The 21,455-nt window shown below is 37.1% G+C and overlaps 1 protein-coding gene across 1 annotated transcript; it reads left to right on the top strand.

The window, feature by feature from the left end:
- Positions 13,981–20,786, top strand: LOC109225811 (AT-hook motif nuclear-localized protein 2-like). Its single transcript, XM_019390594.1, has 5 exons — positions 13,981–14,954; positions 16,591–16,694; positions 18,838–18,969; positions 19,442–19,603; positions 20,233–20,786. The coding sequence occupies exons 1-5, from the start codon at positions 14,603–14,605 to the stop codon at positions 20,521–20,523; spliced, it is 1,041 nt and encodes a 346-aa protein (XP_019246139.1). The 5' UTR covers positions 13,981–14,602; the 3' UTR covers positions 20,524–20,786.

Below are 21,455 nucleotides of genomic sequence, written 5' to 3'. Positions count from 1 at the left end.
AACCACCCCCCCAAACCCACGACCTCTTCTCTTCTCACTCTCAAATCCAACCCCCCCCCACCAAATGCCTCCGAACCAACTTCTTCTCCAAATCTCCATCCCAACACTACCCACCCCTTCCCTTCTTCCATCAAGCAAGTTTCTCCTCTCCCTTTTCTATTTCTTCATCTTAATTAGTGTAATTTAGTTTTGTTGTAGATTAAGTAAACCCTAGATAAGAATAGTGTTAATTTTTAAAATTTTTGCTTTCTTTTATGTTTTCTTTCTTTGTAATTGCTTCTTGTGGACTTGTGTGATGCTTAAATGGGTAGGTCTTCATTGTGCTTCAATTGTGGGGGTTGTTTAGATAATTTGGAAGCCTAGAAATAATTTTTTGTGATGTAGTTTGGTGGAAGGCCCTCTTGGCCGAAAATTTGGGGCTTGTTGTACTATTTTGAGGCTTTTTGTGCCTAACCTCTTGTGAATGATGGTGTGTATTAGGTGGTGATGGTGTTGTATTGGGTGAATGATGGTGTTGTATTAGGTTGTGATGGTGTTGTATTGGGTGTATGATGATGTTGTATTAGGTTGTTATGGTGTTGTATTGGGTGAATGACGGTGTTGTATTTGGTGAATGATTCTGCTGTAATTGAAGTAAACCACTGGAGGGGGTCAGTGTGGGGTGTTGTATGCCGAATATTGTGAGTTAGTACTGTTGTGAGAGCCACTGTAGGGGTTGTAACTTTCAACACCCTGCTAGTTGTGATAGTTTGAAAGGCAGAAATAAATGGGAGGATAAGGTTGATGCCATCGGGTGGCGAAGTCTGAGTACCCCTCCGACTGGCACTAAGTAGGATGCATTTGATGTTCTTCTGAATTCTTTGCAGGTACTATGGCTCGTAAGAAGCAAAAGAGATCGACGGGCACATCCTAACAGCCCACATATGATGACTCCAGGTTCGAATCAGAATTGGCGGAGGACGACTTTCATGCCAAGGCCTCAAAGAGCTTCATCCCTGAGATTCAGATTGACAGGGCAGCCCTCCGGGCGGAGAAGGAAGAGATGTATGAAGAGATCCGGAGGAGGGAAATGGAGTTCTTATTTGATGAACCTACACCGGTGATTGTAAGAGAGTTCTACGCCAACTGCCCGACACACATAGTGCGGAAGGTGATTGTAAGGGGCACGGTGGTTGGTGCCTCAGTTGCAACTATTCGCCAGGTGTTGCGGCTGCCTGAATTTACTGCTAACACCAACTATTACCAGGCCGCTCCAGGAGTCACTTGGGAGACTATGACTGATGTACTCTACACAGGGGGCAACCCACTTGGATACGTGACCATATCACCCTGAACTCCAATTCTTTCACCCATTTGGCTAAGTGTTGGCTCACTGTTATCTGCAGCAGGTTCTTGCCCTCAGGTAATACGATTGATGTGAACTTCCAAAGAGCCCTCTTGACATGGTGCTTCATCACAAAGAAAGATTTTGATGCGGCAAAACTAATTGGTGATGAAATGATCATACGGTCCCCGCTGCGGTCCAAGGGATTCTATTTCCCTTCCTTGGTGACTACATTGTGCCTACTGAGGAGTGTCCCCACTAATCCTACTGATGGAGAGTTGCCACAGAAAGCAACTTTCAAAGCTTCGGGCATCAGAGTGGGCAGGGGTGCACGCACCACCATTCAGATCGATGATGAGGATGATGACCCAGTTCCCATGGCACCATCAAGGAGATCCTATGACACTGCCGGACCCTTTCGGCAGCCCCACGCTGGAACAAGCTTATCCAGATCACAGTCCACCCGCCCTATGCTGCGTACTATGGAGGAAGAGGTCGCGGATCTTCGCACCTCGGTGGAGGGCTTACACACACGTATGGATGCCATGTCGCAGCGGCAGTCCAGATCTCAGAGCCGGTTTATGGCCTGGTTCCGCGCTTTGGGGAGAGCTTGTCATGTCGATCCCAGCACCGTCTCAGACTCCGATTGATGCTTAGGGAAGTCTTCTTACCCTTCTATTCTTTATTTTTGATATGACATGGGGACATGCCATAATTTTAAGTGTGGGGTGGGAGACTTGCTCTGGTAGTGTATTGTAGTGTATATAGACATTGAGTATGTTGTAATATTAGAGTGATGTTGTTGTGTATAATTGACTGTACTCATATTAGAAGTAACTGACTTGGCCCAATGACGGACACTTGTCGACAGGTCTCTTGAGGGTCATAGTCGAATCTAAAAAAAAATGTAGAGGACTCTTCCTGAGGACGGACCACTTGGACAGTACTCTTGAGGGAAGTAGTCCATGTAGTTTCTTTATTTTAGTTTTTTTTTTAGGTAGTGTAGTAATTCTCCCTTGGTTTTTCTTTGACCACGGTTCTTTTCCAAGGGCTCTTCTTGAACCGGGTTAGGTAGATTTTTCTTTTGTAGTTTTAGGACCAAGATGGGTGAAGGCTAGAATGCAACCCTAGATGTACACACCTGAGAATAACAAAACGAACTGAGGGTGCGACGTCTAGGCTCGTTTGTAGACTCATACTTTGATGCCTTAATTTTGCACATCTTGTCTTGCTTGAACGCTCGTATGAGTGTGTTGATAAACTGATTCGGAATGAGTTACATGCCAAGTGTGTGTGAGCTATTACTTGCATTCTGTGCTTGCATGCATACCTAGAACTTGCACTGTGTGTTTGCAAAGCGAAATAGAAATTGTTTGGTTTTAGAGATGATTGAGGCATTTCTTTGTATAGCCTGTATAATTGTGAATCCACCTGTACATATTGCCATAGTTAACCCCTTTGAGCCTGAAGCCTGTTCTTTGATAACCCTATAATAACCTACATCCCTGTGTTTGAGTAGTTTGACTGTTTGAACCTGTACCTCCTAGAAGCACTTGAATTATTAAAGAACATACAAAAGTCAAAGTGTGGGGTAGTAGGGGAGTGGAAAAAGGGGAATTAGGAAAGAAATACTTGAATAGTGCAATGGCTGTTAAAAAAAAGAGAGAGAGATGAAGAAAATGAAACAAAACAAAACGAAAAAAAATAAAAGAAAAGAAAAGAAAAGAGAAAAAGGCCAGTGCACCTAAAGAAAAGTGGGGGGCAAATATGCAACAAAATGTGGAAGAACGATTGGGCTGAACATAGAAGTTGAAACAAAAGGAAGTTTGTATTAAAAGTGCTTAGGGAGGTTAGTCACTATATCCAAATATATCCTACCCGTCCCTTAGCCTACATTACAACCAAATAAAGACCTTTTGATCTTTGACTGAACAGCTCGATTAGTAGAGTATTACACTAGGGGCAAGCATATGGTGTATCTGTGTGGCATGTGAATGTTCTTTGCTGAGAGTGAGTGAATTCTGTCTATCAATGGTTCCTTGTTGCTTAATTTATTGTGTGTGGAACTTCTCTCAGATTTGTGATGTGAGGGCATGTGACTCAGGAAGAAAAAGTGAGTTTTCACCTCTGTTAGGGTAACTAGAGTAAGCACGAGTGTGTCATGGCGTTAGAGTCTGCATCCGAGTGTGACTGTTGCAATGCTTAGGTTATTCGTTCATAATGGCGGGTATAGAATAAACTTGGGGCAATGCATCCAACGGTTAGGCCTAGAAGTGTGGTTTAACTTGCTAGAGGACGAGCAAAGGTTTAAGTGTGGGGTGTTGATAATAGGTGAATTTAGCTATAATTAGGCGCTAAAGAACCACCTTCTTGTATAGTTTTGATGATAAAAGTGATAACAAAATGCTCTGATTAGTGCTTTTCATGCTTTGCAGGTGATATATGACAAGAGAAGGCTATGGAGTACTTTTGGGATCAAATATGGAGAAAAAGAGGCCAATCATAAAATTTTGCCAAATGAACCAAGCGAAGCAGCTCAAGCCAAGCCTGAAGAAGGACTGCTGCGGTTCCACCGCGACCGCGGCAGAACCGCGGTAGAAGATGGTCGCGGATAAGTTTAGATTCAAAGAAGGTGTGTGGCCGCGGTTTGACCGCGATCGCGGCAGAGGCGGAAGAGTTCAGGGACTTAAGTGCACAACACGGGATTTTTAGCCCAAAACCCTATTTTACATACTAGACTTCGCCCAAAGGAGGCGAGAATGGTATTGGAGAATATTTTAGCAAGGAAAACAATTGTGAGAGATCAACCAAAACATCTTTCTTCTTTTCTTTGATTTTTCTTGCAAGTTTTATGATAAATATTGTTTTAGTTTGTTTACCCATAGTTATGAGTAGCTAAATCCTTTGTCTAAGGTTTTGATGGAACCTATTGGGGGATGAACTTCTTGTTTATGTGAATACAAATTGCTAGTCCAATCTCTATTTGTTCAACTATGTTTTTGGTGTAGCTAATTGACAGGATCCTCAATTAGTTGTGCCTATTTAGTGTGTATAACTCGGGAGAGAGTGCATATTTAGGTAATTATTGAACAACACCACTCCCAAAGTATATGAGGGATCAATAACCGAGGGTTTAAAGGCGGGATTAGGGATAACGAAGCCTTGGGTGTAATCTAAAGTGAATTGTGTTAAATAAAGCAAGCTAGTGTATCTCGGGAGAGTGCAACTAGTAAATTACTGTGATTACTCGGGAGAGATTTACGGTAAGAAGAGCGTTCATGATTGATAGAGATGTGTTGGTAAATTTGTATGAAGCATAAACAGAAGGAATTCCATCAATAGGGGAAATCATTACCTTAGTACTTTCTCATTATTGTTTATAGCTTAGCATCTTTAATTTGTAGCTATTAGTTACTGTTGATCTTAGTTATTAAAAATACCATCAACTGTGATTCTCAACGTTTGGGGAATTGGTTCTAAAGAGTTTAGTAGGTCTAAAGATAGTGATTGATAGGTTAATTCTCTGTGGATTCGACTCTGGGCACAATACTCAGGTTATATTTGCAACGTCCGCATTGTCCTTCTTATAAGGCGTAGTTGGGCGTGATCAGGGAGCTAGAAAGGGAGTTGGATATTTGCTTAGCCTAGAAATACGTGTTTTCTTCTAATTGATCTTCTATCATTTTTGGGTTTTTATGATTATCAGCTACAATTTAACAACTACTAATTATAACTAAATTATGCTAAGATATTAATTCTAGGTTGTATGCAAGATAGAGATAGGCACTAGGGTCGTGGCATTTACCTAGGTGGTCAACTAACGGGTAGAGATTCCTAATACAAGAATGATGATTATGGGGCTTATGCTATAACCGTTGCATGATTGCACTCATTCTCACACCTCTCGGTAGAAAGAGTGATTATGCCCAATTGACTCTCTCGAGACCAATTGGGTAGGCTAACAAACCAAGCAACTTAGGGTTCAAGTTGGGTAATTACTCTCTCGAGGTTTTACCCGTTAATTGGGACTACCATTCTCATGGGTCCATCCCAATTCCTTGTTGGGTTAATTTTGGAGTCATAGACACTCTTTCTCAAGAAGAGTCAAGACCCACTAAGCTAGACTTAGTGTTTGCAACCATCAAATCCTAGTTAAAACATAAAATTAACCCAAATATCAAACACCCAACATCATTCAAGCATTAAACAATCACACCCATTAATTACCCACACTAGGGTTGAGCCACAACCCTAGCTAATGGGTTTAGCTAGCCATAATAGCAACATAAATTGAAGAAGTAGTAGATAAAATCAACATATTAATTAACTAGAATGTTAATCTACAAGAATTCACGACAAAACAAGATGAAAATGCCCAAAATAGGCCAAAACTTGAGTCTCACGAGTGCTGCTGCTATCTGATGTCTAAAACTTCACCTAGAAATAATAAAATATTCTATTTATACTATGCTAGAAAAACCGGACAAAAATACCCCTGCGGGGCTGGCGCGGACCGCGCAGAAATGCAGCGCGGCCGCGTAGGGGTCTTGGCCTTCGATCATTCACTTCTAAAGCTGGGGACGCGGACCGCACAAAGAGGTAGCGCGGCCGCGCAGGCTAATGGGCGCGGACCGCGCAACAATGCAGCGCGACCGCGTGGACTCCAGCGCTGACCGCGTAGAAAAGAGCGCTGATCGCGCATGGAGACTCCTGAAATGGATGCTCTCTGAATCTCCTAGCGCGGCCGCGCAGCAAATCTGTGCGGTCCGCGCTAGGTCCTCCTGTCCCTACTTCAATGATTTTTGACACTTGATCAGGTTTCACTCCGTTTCGAGCCGATTTTTGACTTTCGTCATCTTGTCGCTCAAACCTGCAATCAAACGCACTTTGTAAGCATTCTGGGTCTATTTTATGACAATTCATACATAAGGCATAGGCAAGTATGGGCATAAAACATGTTAAAATCACAGTTATCAGTATCAACTCAAGTTCATAAAAAGTTACTTTCAGCAGACTTTGAAACTATAAAAGGTAGAATAAATAAATGCACAGTTTATCCTTGTGCCAAGCAAACTAGAATGCCCTTTCCTGCAATCAATATTCAAAGTAGAAGGTGCATTGATCTAATTCATGTAGATTTGTGAGGGCCTTATAAAATAGCTACCTTGGATGGAAACAAGTATTTTCTGACTATTCTAGAATGACATGGGTATTTTTACTAAAGCAAAAATCTAATGCTTGTGTATCACTACAACATTTCTTTAGCTTATCAGAACTCAATTTGATAAAACAATAAATGTTATTAGAATTAAAACTGAAATAGAGTTTGTAAACTGTGTGTGTGAAAGTTTATTAAAAAACTTGGGTGTCATACACCAAAGAACCTATGCATATATCCCTCAGCAAAATGGAGCAACCGAGAGAAAGCACAAGCATATACTAGAGGTTACAAGTGCTATCAGGTTTCAAGCATAAATACTCCTTAAATTTTGGGGACATTGCATACTTGCTGCATTTTATATGATAAATAGAATGCCTCATCCAGTTATTAGTAACATGTCTCCTTTGAGAGGTTATACAAAAGAAAATCTTCCCTGGTACATCTTAAAGTATTAGGCTGCATGTGCTTTGAAAATACTGCAAGAACATGACAAGTTAATGCCAAGAGAAAAAATTCCTGTTCATACGGGAAATTCAGAAGTTCAAAAAGGTTATATCTTAGTGATCTTTCTACTCAATCCTTCTTTGTCAGCAGGGATGTTACTTTTAGGGAAGACATTTTTCCCTTCACTAGAAAAGAGTTAACTTCACAACCTATATTTGTGGATCTTGATATCTTGTTTGAACCTAGAACAAGATTTTCAAACATCAGCCAATTTGATAGGTTTGAGGGAGCTGAAAATGATGCAAATCAGAGTACAATGGAAGGAGAATTTGCATATCTATATATAGAACAGACAGACACATACCTTGAACCAAATGTTCATATTCCACAAAAGGTGCCTCCTGTGACTGTAGAAAATCAGCATCGCATACAACTACCTAAAACCAGGAAGTCCAGAAGAGGTAAGCATCCTCCAATCTGGATGAAAGACTTTATGTCTCTCAATATGCATCAAGATGTTCCTTATGCACTAACTAAATATATTAGCTATGACAGACTGTCTTCTAAATACCAAGCATATGTAGCTGCAACATCCTCTGCAACTGAACCTACTACATACTCTGAAGCTATCAAAGATCCTAGATGGGTAAAAGAAATGAATGAAGAAATAAAACCACTTGAGAACAACCATACATGGGATTTTGTGAAACTACCAGAAGCCAAGAAATCTATATGTTGCAAGTGGATATACAAAATTAAATATAAGGCCTCAGGGGAGATTGAAAGGTTCAAAGCTAGATTAGTAGCTAAGTGATATAGTCAAAAATAAAAAATTGACTGTCAAGAAACTTTTTCACAAGTGGTGAAAATAGTTACAGTTAGAACTATCCTAGCTTTAGCAGCTGCAAGAAAATGGCATATACTTCGAAAGGATGTGAATAGTGCCTTTCTTCAAGATGATATATTGGATGAAATCTACAATATGGAGTTGCCTTAGTGATTTAAAAGTCAGGGGATAATGCAGTATGCAAACTTATTAAATCTCTATGTGGGTTAAAACAAGTCTCATAAACAGTGAAATGCAAACTACATGAAGCTTTACTATAGTTCAATTTTATACAGAGCTAGTGTGATCACTCATTGTTTATTAGGGAGTTACTATAATTTTAGTATACGTAGATGACATATTGATTACATGAGATAACTTAGAACTTTTTGAGGAGACCAAAATCTCATTATAGAATGCTTTCAATATGAAAGACCTAGGAGAGCTAAGGTATTTCCTAGGTATTGTGTTTGATCTAAGCAAAGTATCACTATGTACTAAAGGAAATATGCTTTGGAATTTATTCAGAGGTTAGACTAGCTGCAACCAAACCGACAACAATTCCTATTGACATCAATAATAAATTAACTTCCAAACAATGTGATGATTATGTTGGAAAGACATAAAACACATAAGAAAGGACTCATTGGTTGATCAAACTTCTTATTAGAGATTGATAGGAAAACTTTTATATTTAATTGTAACTAGGCCAAATATAGCATTTGGAGTTCAGACACCCAGTCAGTGTCTTCAACAACCTAAAAGGTCACACATGGAAGCTGCCTTGAGGATTGTAAAATATGTTAAGAATCAGCTAGGACAAGGAATTCTCCTATCCAGTAATCAGACAATTACTGTATTTTGTGATGCAGACTGGGTTGCTTGTTCTTTGACCAGAAAGTCAGTCACAAGTTTCTTCGTAAAGGTGGGTGATTCTTTAGTTTCTTAGAAATCTAAGAAACAAACAACTATATATTGAAGTTCGCAGAAGCTGAATATAGAAGTCTAGCAACAACAATGACTGAGTTAATTTGGCTTCAAGGTTTGTTGAATCAAGTTGATACACAAATCAAACTGCCTATTGATATATACAGTGATAGCAAAACAACTATACAAATAGTTGCGAATCCAGTTTACCACGACAGAACCAAACATAATAAAATCGATTATCAATTTGTGAGCGAAAGAATTCAATAAAGACTTATCACTACAAAATATATTGCTAGACATTTTCACAAAAAGGACTGACTAAAGTGTAACATGAGTACCTAAAATCCAAGCTAGGTGTTTTCAATATTTTTACACCACCTAGTTTGAAGGGGTGTGTTGAGTAATGTAAGGGGTTGTTTGGTCTGCAGGATAAGTAAGCGATTAAATTTATATCATATTTGGTTGATAGTAAAAATTTATCCTGGGATAAATTTATACCATCAACCAAACGTGGTATAAATTTAATTTCAGGCTTGATACTGAATATCCCACCTTGTCCCACCTTATTCCGTCAAACTTGGAATTATTTTATCCCACCTCCCAGGTGGGATAAATTAGTCCAGGAATTATAATCTCGGGATAATTTAGTTCGCGTACCATACGACCTCTAAAAGTATAGAAATCTTTATAGAGTTAGTTATTATTAGTTGTTAGCAGAGTAATTAGGAGCTAGTTAAGTTGTTAGAAAATACACTGTTAAGGAGTGTGCATAAAGTCAGTTTATACTAAAGGTGTTAATCGGGCCGGGCTGACCCGCTAACAACCCGGTTCAACCCGGGTCAGCCCGGTCCAGCCCGTTACTGTAGCAAAAAAAGCGGGTTGGGACGGGTTGGGCGGGGGGGCGGGCGTACAAACGTTAATTTTTTTTTAAACGGGTGACCGAACCCGCTACAACCCGTTAAGCCCTTAACGGGTTCTTAACGGGCTACAGCCCGGTTCAGCCCGTTAACCCGTAATATAATTTTTTTTTATTTATTAAAATCTGACCGTTGCCAACGGTCAAATACCAAAAAAGACCGTTGGCCAACGGGTTTTTCTGCCCCAACAGCCACTTTTTTTCTTCTTTATTTATATTTTAACCCCCGACCCCTTATAATTTGTAAATTGCAATTGTAGCCTTTTAAAAACTATAAATACCCCCCTTTCTTCTTCATTATTCCTCACAATTCATTCATTTTCTCTCTAATTCTCTCTCAATTCTCTCTTGATAATATTCCCAATTACTCATTATTTCAAGCTTTCAACTTTCAAGTTTCATCAAATATTTAGCTTTGTCATTACAAAAGTATTATTATCATAAATTTCTAATTCAATTATTCAAGTGAAGTGTGGCATCAATTATCAAGTATCAAGTTATCAATTGAAGTTTGAGTTTCTACTTTCTATATCAAATTTAGTGCGGTCATTCAGAATCCCTGTACACTCGTTCCATCCCTTTCTCTTTATTATTTAGAATTTTTATTTGAATTTTTTATTTTAAATTACATAATGGATTTACTTAGAGCGGCCAAAAAAGCTTGCACTACTAGTAGAGGTGGTAGTAAGAAAAATTCCAAAAGAATAAGAGGTGGTTCTTCTTCTAGTAGTTTTACACATGTTTCTGAAAGTTCACCCGAAAATGTAAATGTAGATTATGAGCTACTTCAAGAAAATTATGGTATTGATGATGATTTAGATGATATTTTAAATGATATTCCATCACCCGATAATCTTGAAACACCACCACCTACACCCGGTAATGCTAGTCAAACACAAAATATTAGGGGTGGAAGTGCAAGTAAGCCTCCTTTGCCTATTAAAAAGAATCGAAGATTAAGAAGTAAGTGTTGGAATTTTTTTGATAGACTAGAAAATGAGAAAAATTATGTAAAATGTAAAATATGTAAGGAAGTTTATAAACATGAGCCCGGTAAGAATGGAGGAACAGGTCAACTTCGTAGGCACATGGAAGAAATTCACCCTATTGACTGGGGAGTAGGCGATGAAGGTGGGCAACAAAAACTTAACCCGACCACTGGGGGGTTATTGGGTAAATACGATATTAAAAAAGACCGAGAAGAATTAGCTAAAATGATTGTTTTAGGTTGTTTACCTTTTAATTTTGCTTCTTCACCATATCTTGTTACTTATATTCAAAGAATTTATAACCCTATGTTTAAAGGTATTCCTAGAAGTACTTGTAGATCTGATATCTTTAGGCTTTATGGACAATATCAGACATATATACGTTATTTGTTCGCAAGTCTTCCTTGTAAAGTTTCTCTTACTTCTGATATTGGTCGTGCTGTAAATGGAAATGATTATTTAACTGTTACGTGCCATTGGATAGATGATAATTTTTGTATGCAAAAACGTGTTATTGCTTTTAAATATGATGAAGATCAAAGTCATACCGGTGCATTTATAAGTAATACTATCCATGAAGTTGCTTTATTTTATAATCTTTCTGAAAAAGTTTTGTGTATGTCATTTGATAATGCTTCTAACAACAATTCTGCTATTACATTACTAAAATTGCATCTACACCCACCACTTCCTGAAATATTTCATATTAGATGTGCATGTCATATTTATAACTTAATTGTGAAGAGTGGCCTTGACTTATTTCACAATGAAATCTTTTTAGTTAGGAGAGCTGTTGGTGTAATTCAAGGAAATAATAGAAGTGCTAGATTAAATGCATTTAAGGAAAAATGTGTACACTATGGACTAAAACCAAGACTCATGCCTGAAGAAATAGTTACTAGGTGGAATTATACTTATTTATTCCTAAGATGTTGTTATAAATATAGAATGCCTATAACTGAAGTTGCTAATTCTCATTGTACCGATCCTAACCGTTTGTTAACATCTAAAACTTGGGATGTCATTGAAGATGTTGTAAAGTTTTTACAAAAATTTTATGTGGCTACACTTGAGTTTTCCGGAGCTTATTATCCTACTATTGTAAATGGTTTAGTTCATATTGCTGAAATTTCTCTTTTACTACATAAGTTGAAGACGAAAGACGGATATACTGCTGTTGTTGCACAAATGCTAGATAAGTTTAAAAAATATTTCTTCCCAGTTCCCCCTATTTTCCTAATTGGTGCTATTTTAAACCCTACTATCAAAATGATAAAGTGTCGCCAATTAATCAGTGCTTTATATACTTATATGGACATTGGAGCAACTGAAACTCCTGATAGTGAGACTTGTATTTCTGATCTGCACAAACATTTACAAATTTTGTATAATTATTACGCTAACATTGTTGATGCTTCTTCGGTTGTAGATGCAAATATTCCTTCAACTAATACTTCAACATCTGGAACAAATTTGGAAGATGATGATAATGTTCAAGATTATTTGATTTGGTCTACACTAGGAGAGCATCAACAAACCAGTAGCCGGAATATTGATGAACTCCAATTCTACTTGCAAAAGTCACTGGAGCCCCTCACAAAGGATTTTCTACCTCTGAGTTGTGGAGGAGCAACTCAAATCAGTTTCCTGTTCTTTCGGCCATGGCTCGAGACGTTCTAAATGTGCCTATTTTGAACAGTCGCATCAGAGAGCGCATTTAGCCAAGCAAGACAGCAGCTAGGAGATACCCGTCATTCATTGGGCAGCAACGCTTTGGAAGTTCTAGTGTGCTTCAGAGATTGGATTAGATCAGAACGGCGAAATCAAGGGCGTGACGAGGTAGATGAAGAGGAAGACCAAGAAATTGGAGATATAATGGTTTATGGTACCGATTATAATACCGGAAACCAAGAACCTCACATTGACATGGAAGAGCTTTCAAAGATGATGCAAAACATATGATTTACTATTTCTTCTTTTTTTTTAACAATTGTTGTAAACTTTTAATTTGCAAGTTCAAAAATTTTAAAAATCAAAAAAGAACTTGCAAATTAATTTGAAGTATTATATTATTCAATAAAAATATCAAAGTTACTTAAATATTGTGATTTTTTTATATTGCATATTAGTCTTATTCAATATTTTTTATATAGACACTTACTTTCTATTTTCAAATTTAGAATTTTTTAGTTTGTTCTTTTATTTCTAACCCTTAAAAGTTCAATTCTAATCTTTAATTTTAACCCTTAAAAGTTTCAATAACATTGAAAAAGAAAAATATAACTTAATTTAAAAAAATTTTTATATATAGCCCGACCCGCCCGAGCCCGTTAAACCCGCACCCGTACGGGCCCTATAGAACCCGAAAAATCCCAGCCCGCCACCAACCCGTTAACCCCAGCCCGATAACAACCCGCCCCGAACCCGTACGGGCTGACGTTTTTTTTGTCCAGCCCGTCCCAGCCCGCCCGATTAACACCTTTAGTTTATACTCTACTATTCTGTATGATTATTGGAAATGAAATTCTCCTACATTTCTTATCTCTCTCTCAACGATTTTACCTTCTTCTTCATTCTAAAGCTTAATTTATTTTTACACAGTGAATTACAACATTCTACTACCTCTATTAGTATAAATATCGAATAACTCTATTCATTTGTTTACCAAAATTTATTTAACGAGGAGAAACTCACTCTAGGCTTGGTTTCTAAAAAGTAACTGTACTTTTGGATCGGTAAAACCATCTCTAGAATTAAGCTTCTGAAAATTAACCCCATGAAATTTTCACCTTCTTTTCTGCATTTAAAGTAGAAACTCAGAATCTATTTGCCTCTCCATATCCAACATACTGAGAGGTTTAAGGATGTTGTACGTGGGAACAATCACAGTTATAAAGTGACACAGAGACAATGACATAACCTACGGATACTTTCTGACTACTGCCCAAGTTGACTCAATACTCCTGGATTCTTGGAATATCTTTGCTATTTAGCAGTATGCTTCAACTATACGTCCTTCAATTTTCTAAAATGGCATCATCAGTAAAATTTCCGAAATTAAAGGTGTCTTTTTAATTTTGACAGTCAACTGACCAAACAACATGTCAGAGGTTGGAAATATTTGGATGGCTCCAATGTTAACTTTACAGCTTTGAATTTGCATTCTGAAAATAATTGGAAATTTCCTTTCCCAAATTTTTAATTCATTTATTGTTGCAAATTTTAAAAGGTTTCATTATTATTTTATTAATAATTTAAATTTCCAAGACGGACGTCAAACCATTTAATTAACCGAAATTAATACTTTGAATTTGCAATTAAATAATACAGCTGCAAGTTAAATTTTCTTTATTTTAAATTAAATTAAAATTTATCTTTTCCCCATTTTTCAATCTTTATTATTTTCGTCCTTCAACTTTTTTTTCTAGCAAAACCCTAATTTCACAACTCCTCAAGAAATTGTGAAAGCAAGAAAAATTACCCTCTTTTTTCCATTTCTAAAAATTAGCTTTCTGTACTTTGCTCTGCAGTAGCAGAGAGTTAGCCACAGTTGAGAGTGTCAGTATGCATTTTAGATTTTCACCACAGAAATTAGTTTGTCTGTTCAGATGATATTCATAAACATACAAACTGATTCCAGCAGTTGAAGATTTTACTGAGTTAGTTGGTGTTAGTTTTCTTTCTTCTGTTGTATTTGGTAAAGATTGTATTTTTATCTTGCTGTTATTCTTAAGTTTTCAGTTCTTGCTAAAAAAAAGTAACTTTTTTCTAGTTGGGATTTAAGTACTTTAAAAGTTTTCAGCGTTTTGTCTTTTTTACTTGTTAATAGTTCTGGGGTTACAGTTAGAGGTGTTAGTATGTTGTTTGATCTGTTGCTTTTGGTAAAGTTTGTATTTTTACTGTGATTTTCTGTTCTGACGTTTTTAGCACTTGAAAGATTTGATCTTTTTCAAGTTTGGGATTTGAGTTTTCAGGGTTTAGGGGTTTTGAGGGTTTATTTTTGTGTATATGAATGGAGGAGAAAGAAGGGCTTAATAGTTTAGGGTTTACAATTAGAAGTGATGGAGCTTCTGAAAATTACAAAATGGCCCCAAGGAATGAAACTACCAATGGATTTAGTGGATCAGTGGCTGCAGTCACACCAGTAAATCCAGTGAGTATGGCGACACCATCTACAGAAGTGAAGAAGAAGAGGGGAAGGCCTAAGAAATACGGACCAGATGGTTCTGTAAACACTGCATTATCACCAATGCCAATATCAGCTTCAATCCCACTTTCAGGAGATTTTTCAGGTTGGAAAAATAGTGGAAGCCGCCCGGTTGAGTCCTTCCAAAAGAAGCAGAAGTTTGAGCTTTCAAGTCCAGGTAACATTATCCCTATTCTATTGATTTATTTTAGAATCTTGAACTGAATTACTGAAGTTTGGATCTTTGATGTGTTTCCTATAAAAGCTTAAAATGGTCTAACACACTGTCTCTGACTGTTGAATAGTTATTTGTGCTCATTAATATACAAAATTTTGAATTTGCTGAGTTCTGTTTTGTTCTGCATTCTATCTTATAGTTGAATTTTTTTAAAACAAATTTGCAACTTGGGTCCCATATCTAAAACTGATCTCGTTCTTTGGCATTTATGATGCTGAATGTGGGGTATATTTCTTCGCATTTTTAGTTCCGTAGTTTTCTGGAGGAGAAGCAGGATGATGTGGTCAGCAAAAAGAGTATACCACTTGGTATGAGTTCTTATAAGCTTATGTGGTCACAATCATGTGTCCTTACCCCAATATTTTTAGGAAACAAGGTGAAATAGAATAAAGAACTAATTGAATAATGAAAAAGCTCGCTACCTATTTTAAAAGGATAAGGCAGTGCGTAGTGTGATACTTGATGCATGATATGTACATGTTCGGTTTTAATATTGGTTATTTCGCAAGACGGAAGAAATATTTTGAAAGTAGGTTAGAAATATACTATGATAACACAAACTGCTGTAGGATTCAACAAATGATATAACAAAGCATGGATCTGACGCAAGATACACCTTAGTAGGTTCAGTTGTCTACTATCCTAGAAATTCTGATGCTGATGTCAGAGAATATTTTTCGAACTAGCAAACTAATAACAATGAAAAGATTCTGCTCCTCATTAGTCAATAATGAACGACTTATACACAGATATTCAATTCACCTGATAAAAGTAATATCCTTTTACTACCTGATTTTCCTAGAAAGAATGTTCTTCCAAAGTTTAATGATGCCAACATTTACTTTCACTGGCAGCAGTGCGCGCTTAAGCACTGAAGCGAGGCTCGAAACATGTTGAGCGCTTCGTCTCGCTTTATGTGCACTTTAGTATCACATCAAGGCTCTAAGGCATACTATTCCTTGCCAATGAGTGTAATCATGAAAAGGCGACGTTAAACAATTGATATTTCACTTTATAGTAATTTTTTTTCAATTTCTTTGTCCATATATTTGTTATTCATGCTTATAATTATTAGTCTTGGACTACATATACATATTTTTACTTTTTCTCCAGTTGCGCCTTTTTTCATTAAACCCCACACTTTATTTGCAATTTGCACTTAAAGCCCCAACGTACCTTAGAACTTTTTGCGCTTTTCGCCTTTGATAACACTGACTGGCAGTGTATTTGAGAATAATCTGTGCTCTAACAGTGATAACAAGACAATCATCATTATGCAACACATAGAAAGATATTACCTCATCAACTTGAAGTTAGAATTTTCAGTGTACTGATAATATGCTATATATTTGAATTTGGAGACTAGAACATCAAGTGGATGTGGGAACTGATTAAATTAAAAAAAAAATTAAATTGACCTCTTTGTGATATTCAGCTTCTGAAGTAGTCTATATAGATATCATCCTCATTTATTTGTGGGAAGCTTGATATTATTCGTTTAACTGTTCATTTTAGCATTATTTTGAAGATTTCGGTTTGCTTGAGCTATTGTTGCAAATGTATTTAATTTCCTTAGGGGAGAGGGTGCCATACTCTGCTGCTGCAAATATTTCACCACATGTTGGATACTCTGGTGGTCCAAACTTTACACCACATGTGATCACTGTTAATGCCGGCGAGGTATGCCTTATCTATTAGTTCATATATTTGTACTGCATTACTACCACTTTGAAAAGCTTGCTTTATATTTGACAGCTTCACAGCATAAATTTAATTCACCATGTCCGCGAAGAGACGAAATTGCTCCTACCCCTGCCATTAAGTTACCTGTTAAACCTCAACGTAATTTGGATCTAGTTATTTTGTTGTAGCAACGATTGCATGTTTTTAGCGTCTATGGCTTCTTCGTATGCATTGGGGACAAAAATGTTAAGTAGCATACTGAAAGCTGACATTCTCTACTAGAACCAATATACATGACTGCCTCTTTGTAGAGGACAATAATACTTGCATGTTATAAGTAGATTCTGTAGTTAATATTTCATCTCTTACTGATGTTCTCATCCAAGGATGAAAGTTCTTCAGACTCCAGCAAGCCCAGTTTCTGCGCCTGTCTTTATGTACAAAGCAATATGAAATGCGATGTAAAATGCCCTTTTCTATTAAGGCATAAGTTAAATTCAGACAAATGTTATGATTTTTACCTTGTTGCAACTTGCAATGCCAGCTTTGGGCCCTGTAGGCTATAGCTGGATTGTGATGGTGATTTTACACTACTGAACTGGAATGAAGTATATTGGTACTTTTCATTTTAAGCCTAATAGAGCGGACACGCCTAGATTCCTCTAGAAAAATATTGCCGAAAATGCCAACTTTTAGGAAAAGGTAAAGTCGAAGAGGACAAAAAGTTAGCAGCGGTAGTTTTAAACTTTTTATGGATACTCTAACAGTGGTTATTACTTTGTGTTTGTTATTGGTGATAGCATATCATAGAATTGATAATTAAATAACTAACTTGTGCTTAACTCTGGCTGCTATCATCAAAAAGTAAGTTTTCTACTTTTCTCAATTATGCATTTGCATATGTAGTAGGAATGCTCTTGTATTATCAGACTGAGCAGTTAGATGTACAACTGGTAGATATCTTAACGTGTGGAAGTGTACATCGTACTTAGGTTGTAAAGAAGCTGGTTTCTATTGCTGATTTCTATCTTTTTAAGATGGAACTAGCGTGTGGTTGCTAAAGTCTAATTTAATTATTTCTTCATGGGAGGCTTTTGAAGTACAACCTTAAGTTAAGAAGACACTAGGCTCAGTCTCATAAAAGTTGGAGATAGGCATCTCTGTGGTATTCCAATTGTTCAATCTACAACTACAACAATTATGCTTCAATCTGCAACTAGTATATATACAAGAAGTTCAATCAAGAGTTCGTATATATATATTTTATTTTATGTATATTTTAATGTAGTTTTGGAAGGGGAACCTTGGCGTAATTGGTAAAGTTGTTGCCATGTGACCAGGAGGTCACGGGTTTGAGCCGTGGAAATAGGCTCTTGAAGAAATGCAGGGTAAGGTTGCGTACAATAGATCCTTGTGGTCCGGCCCTTCCCCGGACCCTGCGCATAGCGGGAGCTTAGTGCACCGGGCTGCCCTTTTTTTTAATTTTTAAATGTAGTTTTGTGGTATCCAGGAATCTAAATAGGATAGACAATACAAAAGTTTGAAATTTGGGTGGAATGGAAGATTTCATATTAATTTAATGAAATGTTCATTCCTCCTTGTTTGTGGAGCATCATAGTGGCAAAAAATGAAACACTGGATCAGGCAGAACCAGAAGCTAATAGCACCATTACTGCACTTATTTCCTAATTCTCACATTTGTTAACTTTGTTTATTTTGCAACTACCTACTTATCAGAATAATAATACAGTAATTATTATAAGTTTGAAACTACCAAGAAATTTATAATCATTATCTATATTTACCATGTGCATTTGTTGCAGTGGTGCTATAGGTTGGTAGTTGTCATTCAGAAAATCTGGGAGTTCTATCGATTTCTCTTTTGACATTGGGCATTAGGTGTGTGGGTGATAAGATCCAGGCTTAACTATCACTTAATGAAAACATGCTTAAAGAATTATGCGCTGTATACAAGAAAAATGTCAGCTTGCTGTTGGCAAACCATTCTAGCAGCTCAGTACTCTTGCAGCTAGATGTGTTTATTTGATTGAAAGTTGATTTACTGTTCTTTCATGGATTTTCTACTTCTGTGCGATCATTTAAAATCCAAACTGTTTCATTTTTGAATTTTATGTATCAGGATGTTGCAATGAAAATCATTTCATTTGCTCAGCAAGGGTCTAGAGCTATTTGTGTGCTGGCTGCCAATGGCGCAATTTCAAATGTTACACTTGGTCAGCCAAATTCATCTGGTGGAACTTTGACCTATGAGGTGTGGCTCTTTACTTTGAGAATTTGATTTGCATGTATTCATCTGCTTCATACGTAGTCAACTGTTTGCGTATATTCTCTGCATTCTTCTTATAGAAACTGCTTGATCTCCTCCTTGTCTTTAAAAGAGAAGCGAAATACTCTGGATAGCCTTGTGCCGCATTATAATGAGGCTGTTTTGACATCCAGGTCGATATGGATTAAATTTGTTATTGTGCGAAGGCACTCTGCTGCTTCTGTATCTTTTCCCTTTTAGTTTGAACATTCTTGTATTGATTGATGTTTGCCAGTGACATGTAAAATATAGAATTCAGTCATCTTTGGTGAGACATGCTGTCTAATTTCTATAATATGTATAGAGAAGTATTGTTCCTTTATTCCACGTCGAACCAATCCAATGAAATAGCTATGGGTAATCTTTCTTCCTTAGATAATGCCTAGTAATCTTAACTTATGATTCATGCTTTTTGCAGGGTCGATTTGAAATTCTCTCTCTGACAGGATCGTATATGTCTAGTGATAATGGAGTAACAAAAACCAGAACTGGTGGGATGAGTGTGTCCCTTTCAGGTCCCGATGGTCGTGTTATTGGAGGTGGACTTGCCGGCATGTTGATAGCAGCTGGTCCTATTCAGGTCAGTATCTAAGTACTTATTGAAGAGTCCCACATTGATCCATAAAGGGATGGGTAGTCTCTTTATATGGCTTGAGCAATCCCAAAGGCTAGCTCTTTGGATTGAGTTAGGCCCAAGGTCCATTTCTGTGACATAGTATCAATTTCATCCCAATTACCCCATGTTGGGTCCCTATTTATATTGTCCACGCTTCATATGTCCAGTCGTGGGCGTGAGAGGGGGTGTTGAGTCCCACTTCGGGAGGGAATTAACGAATGGGTATCCTTACATGGTATTGGGTAATTTTCACTTCATGAGCTAGCTTTTGGGGTTGAGTTAAGCCCAAAGTTCATTTATCATAGTATCAGAGCAGGACCCATTCCAATTCTCTTTTCTCGATGTTGGGCCCCATATTAAATTGCCCGCGCTTCAGATGTCCAGCCCTGGGCGTGAGAGGGGTGTTGAAAAGTCCCACATCGGTCTATACTCTATAAAGGGATTGATGGTCTCTTTATATGGCCTGGACACTCCTTCCCTCATGAGCTAGCTTTTGAGATTGAGTTAAGCCCAAGATCCATTTCTTTAACAGTACTCCATGACTTTAGCTCAACATTATTTGAAATTCAATCTGAACATTTTGAGCTGATCAGGTTGTTATTGGGAGCTTTATTCCTGGTCACCAGCAAGAGCAGGAGCCCAAGAAGCAGAGGTTCGAGCATGCAACTACTTTCGCTGCTATTCCTGCAACTACTTCCGTTTATGAAGAACGAACTAATGAAGCTTACACTAGGCCAAGTCACAATTTTACTTCTTCGACTCCCTTTCCTGGGGATAACACGGTATCACTGAACTCCATACATAGCTCAAGAATCTCTGCAGTAGAGAACAATATTTCTATGCGTGGAGAAGAATCTAATAAAGAGCAAAGTCCATCATCTTGATTTAGTTCGGTTGTTGTATTATCGGTGTATTCCTGTACCTTATAGGCTTATTTTTTAGCCTACTTGGAACTTTAGGCTCACCATCCCTTTGTGTGACAAATATTTAAATGAGAATTACTTTCGTAGGATGTAATAGGGCATAATTTGTGTCGTTTTAACGTAGAAGTTCACACTCTTTGTAGGTTGGCATTGGACTTTCGGCCAGTAGAAGCTGTTATTATTAATGTTTTTTGTCTGCTATATCATTCTATCATTTGTTGATACTATATTCCAAATATCAAGAAATAGGGGAAATTTCGTAGGAAATGCATCATAAAATGAAAATAGTGGCAAATTGAGCTCATTTAATGAATGTATAACATTTCGAGTCTACCCTTGAATTAATAACATTAATCTTATCACTTGGCATATGAAGAAGCAACCAACAATTTCGAAATCCTCTGTAGAGGCCAAGTATAGGGTCATTTTGTTTATTGTTGCTATAACGTCTTGGATTCGTCATAGTTGCCAATAATTTGGCATTTTCTTCCAGTTTGTATGTTGTGCAATAATGTTAGCTCCATTCATATGAGATGTAATCTAGTTTTTCATGATATTGATGTGGATTTCCACTTTATTCGTAAAAAAATTGCTCATTACCATATTTTGGATTCGTTATTGACATATGTCGGTCATATTAGGCTGTACATGCAAACCAGCATATATATATATATATATATATATATATATATATATATATATATATATATATATATATATGATTGGTTAAAGGGCTGCCAAATACAAAAACAGTTAACGTCTTAAAGTCGATACCAATTTTCATTTAGACACTTAATCAAACATTATTGAATGTTAGACACTTTAACTCTCATCAAAATGTGTCTATTAAACACCTCAGCTATAATCTCTCATTATAATGGAGCGTGTGAATA

Source organism: Nicotiana attenuata, chromosome 5, assembly GCF_001879085.1.
Source record: "Nicotiana attenuata strain UT chromosome 5, NIATTr2, whole genome shotgun sequence".
Taxonomy (NCBI): Eukaryota; Viridiplantae; Streptophyta; class Magnoliopsida; order Solanales; family Solanaceae; genus Nicotiana; species Nicotiana attenuata.
Note: the sequence above shows the minus strand (reverse complement) of the source record. Positions and strands in the feature narration are given on the sequence as shown.